Raw genomic sequence first — 13,862 nt, 5'->3', positions numbered from 1 at the left:
TGAACTGAGAAAAATAACTATAGCAGTTTACATATAAAAGGAACTAATTATTTACCAAGGACTGTGCTGATCACTATATAAGTATTATATCATTAAAATCTCAAAAGAAGGCATTTTATAGATGAGAAAATTCAGGCTAAGAAAGTAAATAAATTGCTTAAAGTTACACAGCTAGTAAGTTGTGGAGCAAGAATTCAAACTGCCAAATCATCATTTGCTGCTACTTTAAAAATCTACATGTAGATCATATAGATATAGTAATAACTAGTCTCTATAATATCAATCAAGTTGAGGGAAAAAGAAACCTATTTATCTCTTTCCTCTAATTCTAAAGGTAATGCATTTTAGCATTACCTCTCTCATGATAGACAATCTTCTTTTCTCAAGACTTGAAGATTCTAGTTTCTGCTTCCTCCATTTTCTCTTCAAAGCTTTTTCTTGGAGTTCCCAGTGCACTAAAGCTCTATTCTTCGATTTATGTATTTCATGACGACGTACCTATATAGAGGAAAAAATTTATGAAGGAATGTTTTCAGTAACAAAGAGTTTGCTTATTCGGATAGTGGGACAACATAGTCTTGTTCAATCACTTTTAAATCCTTTCTAGTCCAACATACGCATGTTTATATATATTTCACAGCAAATTTTCATAGGCCTCTAAATTTTCAAAAATGATCTTAAAAAAAAGGAGCTCTCTATAACTAGGAGACCTAGTTAAAAAGACAGTGAAAATAATACTGATTTCTACTTCCTTTGTATAAGACTATCCATTAAACTAGTTTTTCAAATAATAGAACTCATTTAATGGCTGGTAATATCAATTAGTGTGTCAAAACTAATATTTTATACACACACTGACCCAGAACAATGTAAAACAGTGTTTTTATAGCCCTGAAGGTTTCATGTGGAAGTGAGTAACAGCAAATACAGAAATCCAGGGAACTGGATTTCCTCAGGCAGAAGAAGAGATATGCAGCCACAAGTCTTAAGAATTAAAAGGGAGGAATTCACTGAGGTGGCTAAAGAATAAAAGCAGATAACTGATGTTACCAATACTCTAGCATTCAGGACTATGAACGTAAATAAACTTCATGTCATCTAACAAAAGGTATTGTTGAGTTTTCACCATGTAAATAAGAAATCTGTCCACTAAAAGGTTAACAAACAAATATGCAAGGATTCTGATTCACACACACACACACACATATACACACACAAACCCAAAGATAATATTTTTTGAGACAATTACAGAAACTTTAACATGTACTAAATATTTCTCCAAAATTGTTTTTACTTTTGTTGAATATGATAATGGCACTGTTGGTATGTTTTAAGTCTGTATTTTTAAAATGCAAGCTCAATATGTAGACATAAAATGACATTTTCTCTGGAGTTTGCTTTAAAATATTTCAGCGAAGGAAGAAAATGTGATAAATAAAACAACTATAGTAAAAATTTAATAACTGATGTTTCAAAGGAGTTCTTTATATTTCTGTCTCCACTTTGACTTGAGTTTGCGATTTTTCATTAAAAAAAAAAGTTAAGGGGGAGAGGCTGTAGCTCAGCGGTAGAGTGCTTGCCTCGCATATGTGAGGCACTGGGTTCAATCCTTAGCACCACATAAAAATAAATAAAGTTATTGTGACCATGTACAACTAGAAAAATATTTTTTTAAAAATGTTTAGTCAATTGGGTATCATTATTATTCTCAATAAATACTTAAGGAGTACCTAATAGGATTAAGACTACAAGGTCTACAAAGATAGGTACAATTACGTTCTATCTCCCAAAGCATTAATAATCTGCCTAGAGAGACTGGATATATCCATATAAGGTTAAATGATATGCAACAGATGTCATATACTCACTGTTTTATTTAGATAATAAATGAAGCCACAGTTCAGAGAAGAAAAAATGTTGGGCAATTTCAAACACCAAGACTTCAAATTTACTACAATGCTATAGTAATCAAAACTGTGATATTGCATAAAGAAAGCCATATAGATTAATGGAATAGAATTGAAAGTGTAGAATAAACCCTCCCACTAATGGACAACTGATTTTTCAACAAGACTGCCAAGGTAATTCAATGGGAAAAAGAAGAGACTTCTCAACAAATGGTGGTTGGGCAACTGGATATCACTTGTAAAAAAAAAAAAGAAGTTGAACCCCTCCTTCACACCATATACAAAAATATAAAACTTAAAATTAATCATAAACCTAACTATAAAAGCTAAAACTATAAAACTCTTGGAATGAAAGATAAATCTTTATGAACCATGGGTTAGTTTTCTTGGATATAACACTAAAAGTACAAGTGGCAAAAGGAAAAATAGATAGATTTGACTTTATAAAAATTAAAAACTTTCATGCTTAATGGACACCATCAAGAAAGTAAAAAAAGGGCTGGGGCTGTGACTCAGTGGTAGAACACCTACCTAACACATGCAAGGCCCTGGGTTCGATCCTCAGCACCACATAAAAATAAATATATAAAATAAAGATATTGTGTCCAACTACAACTAAAAAATAAAATTAAAAAAAAAGAAAGTAAAAAGACAAGTAAAAAAAAATCTGTAAATCATATATCTGGATAAGGAGTTTGTATCCAGAATATGTAAAGAAATTGTATGATTCAACAATAAAAACACAAATAATTCTTTTAAAATTGACTAAAGGATATGAACAGATATTTCTCCAAAGAATAAACTAAAAATGGCCAATACACACTTTAAAGGATATTCATCATCTTTTCAACATCATTCCTCACTAGGAAAATGTAAATCAAAATCACAAAGAGCTAGCATTTTATACCCAAGGAGAACTAAAATTAAAAAGATGACAATAACAATAATGTGGAGAAACTGAACACCCCATACATACTAGTGGAATAAACATAATACAGTGTCTTTGGAAAACAGTTCAGCTGTTATTCAGAAAGTTAAATATGAAGATATTATCTGACCCAGAAATTTTATTCCTAGGTATGTATACAAAAGAACTGACAGCCTAGTTCACACAAAAATTTGTATGCAAATGTTAACAGCAGCAAAATGGCCAAAAACAAAAAACAATGCAAATGTTTACCAACTGATGAATGAATAAAATATGGTATATCCATACAATAAAATATTATTCAGTAATAATAAGGAATGGAGTACATATACATGCTACAACATGTATCAATCTTGAGGAAAAAAAAATATGCTGAGAAAAAGAAACTAAACACAAAAAGTCATATATGGTATTCCACTTATAAGAAAACTCCACAATAGGCAAATTCACAGAGAGTAGATGAGTCATTGACACAGAATGGAAGGAGACAGGCATAGGGAATGACTTAATGGGCATATGGTTTTCTTGGGGAATGATGATAACATTCTGAAATTAGATAGTGATGATGGATGCACAATTCTGTGAATATACTAAAAATCACTGAATTTTACACTTTCAAAGAGTAAATTTTTTGCTATGTAAATTTTATCTCAATAAATCCATTTTTAAAAACCTACAGTATATTGCACATTAAGGGGACTACAGATAAAGAAAATGTATATTTCAAAAAATCTAAAGAAGAAATTTGAATATATTCACCACAAAGAAATGATAAATGCTGGAAGAGATAGATGTTTACCCTAATTTACATATGTGTATCAAGTCAAACAACCCTACAAATATGTACAACTGTTATGTCAATTAAAAATAATTAATTTTTTAGGGGCTAGAGTTGTCGCTCAGTGATAGAGCACTTGCCTAGCATGTGTGAGGCACTGGGTTCAATCCTGAGGACATTAAAAAAATAAATAAATAAAATAAAGGTATTGTGTCCATCCACAACTAAAAAAATATTTTTTTAAAAAAATTCATTCTGAAATGACAAAAACACCTATAATAGAAATTTCACAAAAAAGAAAATGGTAGGATTTGAACTAGGATAAAGAAGCAAAGCAAGATTTAGACAGGTGGAAAAGAAAATGGGGAAACTGTTAAAGTAAGGACAATAGCATGAATTATAGCTCAAATGTAGAAATATGAGCATGGCATATTCAAGGGATGAATTATTATACTGATAGATCAATATTTTTGTATAATGAAATAGTAATAAATAATGCTGACGATATCGACATATAGGAAAAGAGATGTACACAGGGCAATTTTAGACTAGAGATATTTGAAGTGCAAAACAAATCTATCTAATGAAATTCTAAGATTAATTGACTTAACTAGGTAAAATCAAGAGTCCAGAAGATATGTTTTTTATTTTATACAGGCATAAGAAAAATTAAATATAACTGAACAACACCTAAGAAGTCACTATGGTTTCCAGTTTGAAGGTCAGAAATCAAATACCAAATGAAACAATGACAACTGACTTTGTTTTTGATATTAAACTTACCAGATCTTCAGGAGTTGCCCGATGAACTGTTAGATCATTCACAGTATTCTGCCAAAAAAAAAAAAAAAGACACTTTAAAAAAAAAGTTTTCTTATAAAATATTAACATTTACTAGGTTCTGATGGCTGAAAATTGATTCAAAACGCTAATACCAAAAATTCTTTCTTTCTAGAAACCAGTATTCTCAATATAAAATTAACACATTATTTACAGTGTTATAGAAAGTAACAGGCCAATTTTAGATGTCTTACAGAAGATAAGTACTCAGTTACATTAAAACAAGGAATAAACAAGGATAATATATATTCAAAATGAGTAAATTTAACTAAAATTGTAATCTTCAAATACCTTAAATATAGAAATTATTACAATAAGAGATGAAATGTATAGGCATTGCATAACCTTATAAAATATGAAAACAGTGACCTATATAAAAGGCATTAAACCAACATGGCAGGGTTATCTCACTGCACAACTCCAGGAAGTATCATGAATATCCTATTCCATGTTAATAGCAACCCCTTGAATGATGTGATGCACAGCTCTAAATAGCAGTCCTGAAATTTGGCACTTTCCAAAATGACATCAGTCATTTTGTCACAGATTTAACAAGGCAGAAAACAAAAACAATTTAAAATTTTACTTTTTTTTTTTCTCCCAGTACTGGGGATTGAATCCATGGGCCCTCTACCACTAGGCTCCATCCCTACCCCTTCTTATCTTTTATTTGGAGACAGGATCTTGCTAAATTGACCTTGATTGGCCTTGAACTTGTAATCATTCTGCTTCAGCCTCCAGAGGTCCTGGGATTATGGGAGTGTACCACTATCACTGGCTGAGTTTCACTTCTAAATGGTGGGATATACTAAGAAAACTGAACCAAAATAATTTCCAATATATTCAAAACTAAATTTTTTGACCATGATTTGTATTTAGATCAAGGATTTTTTAAGGCAAAAACTGTTATTCCTTACACATTGATGCAGAGAGATACAACTATTTTTAATAATCCTAGTAAAATTCAGGCATACAAAAAAGTGACATGCTTAGAATTAGCTTTCATGGGGGAAAATATCATTTTACCAGTACTACTATTGCTTAGAACTATTTTCTTTTGAAATTGCTTTAAATCTAATTATAAGCCATTTCAGAAAATGTTTTGCTATTCTTATCAAAATTCTATTAATTAGTTTGATCTCTCCCCATTCACTCCAAAAGATCTATCACTATTTTCCAAGTGCAGTCTACCTCCAAAAAATAAAATTTTTCCAGCACTGGAGATAACAAAAGCATAAACAAGGAAGGTTCTTGACACAATTTCAAATGATAGGTTTTGATTCAATTTTTGACCAATAGTTACATAATGAATAAATCCTGAACCTCCCAAAGTAACTACTCTGAAGGAGACAACACTTATAACTATTTAGCCAATCAGATCTGCCCAAAATATCTGACTAAGGCAGTCAGTGTTATCCAGAATATTCCAAATCCAAAATAAAATCCCTGAGATCCAAACTAGTCTCTGACTAGTTACTCTCCACAATGGAAAGTAAAGGCACCTAAAGTCTAATGTCCATACCTAAGTATCAAGCTGCAAAAGATAATACCAGGTAATACTCAGGTTAGAAGCCAGGATTCATATGTTCCAGGTACTTAAGAGAATCTTGTACTGAATCTGACTACCCTCTGGGTATGCAACAAATAAATCAAGGGGTAAGAGAGCCAGGTTCACCCACGTTTTCAGTCCAAAGTGCCACCCACATAATTATGGTATCACTGGTTATTAAAGGCTAATCTAAAAAAAGTACCAAAATTTAAAAAATTCATAGACTTCAGTGACACAGGTTAATCAGAGTTGCCTTAGAGCAATGAGTTCTCAAAGTGGAGGAGAAGGGACTTTTTTAAAAAATACTTTATGCCTCATGAAAATTATAATTCTTTAAAAGAGCTTGGACATGAGTATCCCAAAGAATTTTGCTTTTTCCTCTAAAATCAAGGATACAACATGCCTAGAAACTTCTTCTACCATATTAATTACTGAGCCCCATTCAAAACATGGTTCTGAGAGGCTAGACCCTTGTCATCGTGTCTATTCCTCCAGAGTAACATTATATTATTTATTATTCCACCTAGACTTACATCCCATTCTTGCTTCACTGAAGTTTTCTTCTTCTTCACTTTCAGTGTTTTTCTTCCACTTCCCCGGGGACAGTAACGGTTCACTCTGACCAATGACATCTAGGAATAATATCAAATTTTTTAAATGCATGATGATGGTGATGATGATGATAATTGTAACAGTAGTAATATTGGCATCAGCTATCACAGATTATTTCTTATAAGCCAGATACTATGCTAAGTATAGTATCTTACACATAGTATCTTTTTTAATCCTCACAGTAACTCCATGAAGTACTTAACTGTTTATTACTTATTTTATAGAGAGAAAACTAAGGAACAGAGTTATCCAACTGTAAAGTTCACAGTAAGTAGCAGAGACATAAATATCACTTTAAAAGATATAGAATAGAACTAAAAGTCCAAAACAAACTTACATTCATTGTCAGTTTATTTTCCAATAAGAGTGCCAGGACAATTCAATGGGGAATGAATAATCAGTTCAATAAATGGTGTCGGGACAACTGAATATTCATATAAAAAAAGAATAAGCTATCCCACTACTTCATATCATATAAAAATTTAGTTTAAAATGAATCACATTTAAATGTAAAAGCTAAAACTACAAAACTCTTAGAAATCATAAGCGGTTGGGGATGTGGCTCAAGTGGTAGTGCGCTTGCCTAGCATGCGTGAGGCACTGGGTTCGATTCTCAGCACCACATAAAAATAAAATAAAGATATGTGTCCACCTAAAACTAAAAAATAAATATTAAAAAAAAGAAATCATAAGCATAAATATTTGTGGAACTCCAGTTAAGCAATGGTTTCTTAGCTATGGCACTAAAAGTATAAGCAACTAAAAAAACCAAACTAGACAGCATCAAAATTTAAAAATTTTATGCACAGAGGCACAATCCTTTAAGAAAGTAAAGTAAAAAGACAAACGACAGAATGGAGAAAATATTTGCAAATTACTGTATCTGATTGTGTTAGCTTTCTGCTGCTGTGAAAAACACCCTCTCCCCAACAACTACCTAACTTCCTTCTACTAAGTAATATTCTCTAAAGGTTCCACCACCTCCCAATAGCACCACTGGCTGGTAACAAAGCCTTTAGCAAATGGGCCTTTGCAGGACATTTAAGATCCAAACTATAACACTGATAAAGGATGTATATTCAAAATATATCAAGAATTCTTATAACTCCATTACAAAAAAAATTTTTTTTAAATAATTTAAAATGGGCATAAGACTTGAATAGACATTTCTCCAAAAAAGATACTACAGAAGGCCAATAAGCACCTGAAAAGCGGCTCAATTTAAGCAATCCCTAGGGAAGTACCAACGAAAATCACAATGAGATATCATCTCATACCATTAGGATTGCTATAATAAAAAACAATAAGCAGTGACAGATGTGGAGAATTTGGAATCCTCATATGTTTACTGATGGGAATGTAAAATGATATAGGCACTCAGGAAAACAGTTTGGCAATGCATCAAACAGTTGAACAAGCAGCTACCACATGACCCAGCAATTCTATTCCTAGGTATATACCCAAGAGATTTAAAAGCATATGGTCACACAAAAACTTATACATGAATGTTCATAGCTGTATTATTTTTAATAGACAAAAAGTGGAAACATCCTAAATAATTACCAATTGATAAATGTATAAATAAATGTGATATATCCATAAAATGGAATATTATTTGGCAATAATAAGGAATTTAAGTACTGATATATCCTACAACATGGATACAACTTGAAAACTACACTATAAGAACAGCTGAACACAAAGACCACATATTGTATAAGAACATTTATCTATGTCCAGAATGGGCAAATCCACTGACATATAAAGTAGATAAGTAGTTGCTTAGGTCTGGAGGGAGGAGAGAAAAGAAAGCTACTGCTAATGAGCAAAGGGTCTCTTTGTGGGATGACTAAAATGTTCTGGAATAGTGATGATGCTTGTACAACTCTGTGAATATATTAAAACCTTCTAAATTGTATTCTTTAAAAGGACAAATTTTGTGATTGCTAATTATCTCTAAATAAAGGTGTTATCTAAAAAAAATATAGGAAAATATAATAGTTGCTGGATAAAAGGAACCTAGTGTATTTTAACCACCTAGATCTTTAACCACTTAGATTTCTAATTTAGTCTGTAGAAGCAAAGGGGAATTGTAATGTCAATAAATCTATATGAATAGAATATAGAAGTTTGTGTATAATACATCCTCAATGATGCTTATATGCATTATTAATAAAACAATTCTGTGTGCTAAAAAGCATCACATTTAATCCCACAACTCTAGGAGGCATGTATTGTCTTGAGAAAAAATATGGAAGAGAACAATCTGGATACAGACTGGGTACACACTTGGTTTTGCCACTAACTCTAAAATGGAACTAATTCAATATGCAAAGTGTTTAGAATCCCTGCCTGGTAGACACTAAGTCCTGCTTAGCTGTCAATAATGATGTCAGTAAAAACAATCATTAATTCCTTTCCCAAATGAGAAAAACAAGATTTAGAGAGTATAAGTTAATTGCTCAAAGTCACAAAAATAATAAGAAGAGCAGAAAACTGACACTCAAAATCAGGTCTTACTGACTGTAAAGTATAAACTAGAAAACTGATAAAACTGGATTAACTGTGTTTGAGTTCATATTTGCCAAATTTTCTACAATGAATCTATGTTACTCTTTAAAATAGGGGGAATTTTTATTTGAAGTTTTAATGTTTAAAATATTACTCTTATTTAGATAGTAAAATTCCACCAGCCTCAATTCTAAAAAACAGTCTGAATCTGAAGGACACAAGGGCTTCTGAATAGCCAAAACCAGTTGTCAAAAGGCCCATATATTTGCTTCTTTTCATAGAAGAAGCCCTGATATAACAACAAAAATTTAAGAAGTCTTTTATCATGCTATTTGTACACTAATAATGACTTGTGATAGAAAATACAATGCACCCAAACAAAAAAATTTAAGCAAAATATATGAAAATTAATATAAGGACATGATCAAATACCTAAGTATTAGCATGAATGTGAAAAGTTGCCAATTTTAACACAAGAAAATGTTATTCAATGAAACCATATTCATGTGACACAGTGATAAAACAAAGGTATGCATCTGTTTTCATATTTTCACTTGGTAATTCAACCTAGTAAAGCTAGTTGTGAATGACCTCTAATGAGTCCCACCCTTGTATAACTCTCCCTTATGTTTGGGCAGGAACTATGACTTGTGATTGCATTATGTTACACAACATAGTCATAGATATGACCATAGCAAAAGATGCTCTCCTATAGGCCTTGAAGAAGCAAAATGCCACATTATGTCTGTGGAAAAGGCCCATGGCACAGAACTCAAGCAGCTTTGAGGATCTGAGGGCAGTACTCAGTAAGAAGCTGAGGGCAGCATAGGGGAGGGTGATACAGACATCTAAAGGAAATTAATTCTTCCAACAACCTCAGTGAGTCTGGAAGTGGAGTTTACCAAGTTGAGCCTCCAGATGCCAATGCTGATTGGCCAACATCTTTCTTACAGCTTTGTGAGACCCTAAGCACAGAATTCAGCTAAGCTTGTCTAAAGTCATAACCTATGGAAATTGAGACAATGTCAAAGTTTGAATATGGTTCGTCCCTTCTGAAACTCATGTTAAAATTGGATTGCCTTTGTGGCAGTGTTGCGAAGTTGGGCTTTTAAGAGATGATTGGGTCATTAAAGAGATTGATGCCTTTCTGAGGACTGGCTTAATTCTCTTGGAACTGGATTGGGTATCCAGAGAGTGGGCTGTTTTTTATAAAAAGAGGCTGCCCTCTTGTTTTGCCTCTTCTGACCATGTTATGAAACAACATGAGATCTATACCAGATGTAGCTACCTGATCTTGGATTTCTCAGACTCCAGAACTATGAGCTAAATAAAACTTTTCTTAATAAATTGCCCAATATTACACAATAATAATAATAAATTACACAATAATATGTAATTGTTTTATATCACTAAATTGTGGTAATTTGTTAAATAGTAAACTAGCAACCAGCTGACTCTAAATAAGCCCTGTAAGATAACTAAGATTAAGTAATTATGCAGCTAACCTATCTCTGGCCTTCCCTTTGCCAACAAACTTCCTAAAGAGGCAAATTTTAACACTTATTTACTAACATAATTATACCTCAAGTTTCTGCTAACATAAGAACTCTGATCCCATCTTTGCACTGAAAAATGTTCTCTTGAATATCACCAATAGTAGTGATGACATTTTTCTCAAGAAAGGATCAGACTTTGTGGTTTAACAAAGAAATTTTGTGCCATTTATAGAAACCAGAGATCATAAGAATGCATTATTGAGCTGGGGATGTGGCTCAAGTGTTAGCATGCTTGCCTAGTATGCATGAGGCACTGGGTTCGATTCTTAGCACCTCATAAAAAATAAAATAAAATAAAAAAAGATATTGTGTCCACCTAAAACTAAAAAATAAATATTAAAAAAAATAATGCATTATTTATTGCTAATATGTGAGGACAGAGGTATTCTGATGGTTTACTGTGCTAAGAAATCAAATAAAATTAGTACAGCCCAGAAAATCCAGGCCTATCTTTGGAAAATCTGAAATACTACCAACTTTCCAATTACTAAAATTACTGGTTCCTTCTTATTTCTCAGACACTTTCCTTCAGTGCAGACTCTCAACTCTTAGAAACCCTTTCCTCCATTGGGTTCCATGACATTCTTTCTCCTGTTTTTTTTTTTTTTTTTTTTCTCCCTCACAGAATATTCTGACTCCTCCTCACATACATCTTAAGCAAGGACTCTACCCAGTTCTTCCCCAGCCCTATTACCTTTCCATTAAATCCAAAAATTGTTTGGGGAAGTAGATTATATATCATGTACTGGCTGGGCATTGGAGATAAAATACTAAAATTTCTAATATGATGTCAGTTCTTATAGAGCTTACTTTTTAGATCACCAAGGGATATTCACATCTTCCCTCAGTGATCTCACCAAATCCCTTAAACAAAGTTGTGAATACCGTGGGCACACAAACTGCTGAACTGAGTACCAAATCAAAAATTCATACCTTTCCTAAAAATACTAAATGTTTATTTCTAACTGCCACTGTACAATATCTCCCAAATATCTCAAAGACAGTATACAAAATGCAGCTCATCATCCATATTCCCTTCAACCTCTAGTTCTTGATATATAATTGGGTGCTCAGTAAATGCCTGCTGAATTAATCTGAACTTACAGAATTGTAATCCTTCTAGTTGTTCCAGTTTAAAACCTTAGTTAGCATCACAGCCTATTCCTTCTTGTCTCTTAAGTCACTCAGATACCAGAGCCTATTAATTCTTTACCTAAGATATGTCTCCCACCTATCCATTCTTTTCTATTTCTTAGGAACATTTTTTCCAGGTTCTCATCATTTCTTTTGTTTTCCTTTCACTCAATCATTCATTCACTTCATTATCCACCTAATAGTTCAACAAATATTTTAAAAGAGCTTGCTAAGAGCCAGGCACCTGATACAGCAAGAAAGGAGAATCATCTGTGCCCTCACAAGAATTTTTCAGAGGACCACAATTAAACAAGTCATTACAATAAAAAGCAACGTGGGAAGTAAATTCCATGTGCCATGGAAATACCCAACTTACTCTACACAATGAGAAAAGGCTGCTTCCTCTCTCTATTCACCCAAAAAGTTTAATCTGAGAGCTAAAGCATGAATAGAAGTTAGAAGGGGTGAAGGGGATGCTCTAGGCAGAGGAGAAGGCACTTCAAAAGCTTGTTGAGTTTCATTTAACAAAGATTTGAGAGGGTGATAGGCTGAAGAGCCTAAAAAGAAAGGCAGAGGGGCAGATCATGGCCTTGGAGACAGGGCAATTTGAACACACAGAAAACCACTGAAGAACTTTAAGCAGGGAGTTAGAACAGAATTTTAGCAAATACACTTCGACTTACATGGGAAATAAGGTTTCTTTCCAAACCCTTTCATTAACCCTACCTAGATACATGAATAGAGTATAGATCTCAGTCCTTTACTCACTTCCTTAAAATAGTTTAAGGGTGCCCCACTGTTGTGAACCCAGCTTCAGATCTCCCCCTCCATGTGACCCGACTGACCTTTCAGTTTTTTCCTCACATCTCCCACACATCCCCAAACCAAGCTCTCATCTTTACACATAGTTCCATTCTTTTTTCTGTGCCTGACACACCCCTGAGAAGCTCACTCCATTCCCTACCGGGTTTTCTCCTCCTCCCTCCTCAAAACATTCGAGGGCCCTTCTCAGAAATCCCTCTGAACACCCATCAATCGAAACGATCCTCCTTATCCCAAAGTACCCCAAGGTAGCTCGTCTCCTCACCTGCTGGTACGTAAACCCTTTGAAAGACACAATCGAGTACCCTCAATTTTCAGCTCGCTGCAAACGTGCCCCAAAACAGTGTGCATGCGCACACTCAGGTGCGCCGAGAGCGCATTAAACGCTAAACAGAAACACAGAAACACACACAGTCAAACCACACAGAGTGTCGTCGGGCCTACTGTAGTAAGGATCCCGGACCTGGGGGACAGAAAGAGACACCACTTCGGTTCTCCCCACCCTGTCCGTAGTCCGGGTCCCTGCGGCTTGAAGGGCCTGGGGGCTGCAGACCTACGCCCCGCATCTCAACCTGCCTTACTGTTTTCCGACTGCCTCCACCGCGACTAAAACTTCAGGCTCAGGAACCGCGGAGCGCGCCACAGGTCAATGCAGCCCGCGGCTTCCGGACTGTTGCCTGGGTTACCAGAGCCCCGCCCCACGCCTCTGCGCATATCCGGCGAGCTCAGTGCGCTGGCGCTTCCCAGAATCTGACTCCGCTCTGGGACCAGGTTCTTAGTGTCTCTTTTCAGCCAGTGAGCTCTCTGTGGCATTCACGGCAAAGCATTGAAAGATAGGCAAGTAGTGTTAGTCAGGGCCTTCAGAATTCTCCAAAAGAAGGACAGACATGCCGAGCGCGGTGGCGTGCGTCTGTAATCCCGGCGGGTTGGGAGGCTGAGGTTGTGGAAGATCGCCAGTTCGAAACCAGCCTCAGCAAAAATGAGGCGCTAAACAAGTCAGTGAGACCCTGTCTCTAAATAAGATACAAAATAGGGCTAGGATCGAGTGCTTCTGAGTTCAATCCCCGGTACAAAAGAAAAAGAGAGACATTAGTCTTCGCATATGGCACTTATTTGCTTTCCCCTCTATTTTAAAATGTTTATTACCACTTACCTATCTACCAGAGAGTATGCTAGGTTCAATGGGAACTGAAAATAGACAAGTCTCTGTCCTCAGGAAGCTTAA

At 34.5% G+C, this 13,862-nt stretch overlaps 1 protein-coding gene across 9 annotated transcripts in view; it reads right to left on the bottom strand.

Moving 5' to 3' along the window:
• The window catches only part of Spice1 (spindle and centriole associated protein 1), a 58,955-nt gene extending 45,613 nt beyond the window's left edge, over positions 1-13,342 (bottom strand). For 4 of the 9 annotated variants that reach the window (XM_015478506.2, XM_048803296.1, XM_048803295.1 and 1 more), the window contains exons 1-4: positions 13,214-13,342; positions 6,536-6,634; positions 4,397-4,444; positions 355-498 (exon numbers count right to left, since the gene is read on the bottom strand). In XM_015478506.2, the coding sequence (XP_015333992.1) occupies positions 355-498; positions 4,397-4,444; positions 6,536-6,634 (291 nt within the window). In that variant the 5' untranslated portion in view covers positions 13,214-13,342. Of the gene's footprint in view, positions 1-354; positions 499-4,396; positions 4,445-6,525; positions 6,635-12,902; positions 13,030-13,100 lie in introns of those variants that run through there. The other 5 variants (XM_015478507.2, XM_048803294.1, XM_015478509.2 and 2 more) reach the window with 5 other exon arrangements.
• Positions 13,343-13,862: the final 520 nt, after the last annotated feature.

Source organism: Marmota marmota, unplaced genomic scaffold (assembly GCF_001458135.2).
Source record: "Marmota marmota marmota unplaced genomic scaffold, marMar, whole genome shotgun sequence".
Classification (NCBI taxonomy): Eukaryota; Metazoa; Chordata; class Mammalia; order Rodentia; family Sciuridae; genus Marmota; species Marmota marmota.
Note: the sequence above shows the minus strand (reverse complement) of the source record. Positions and strands in the feature narration are given on the sequence as shown.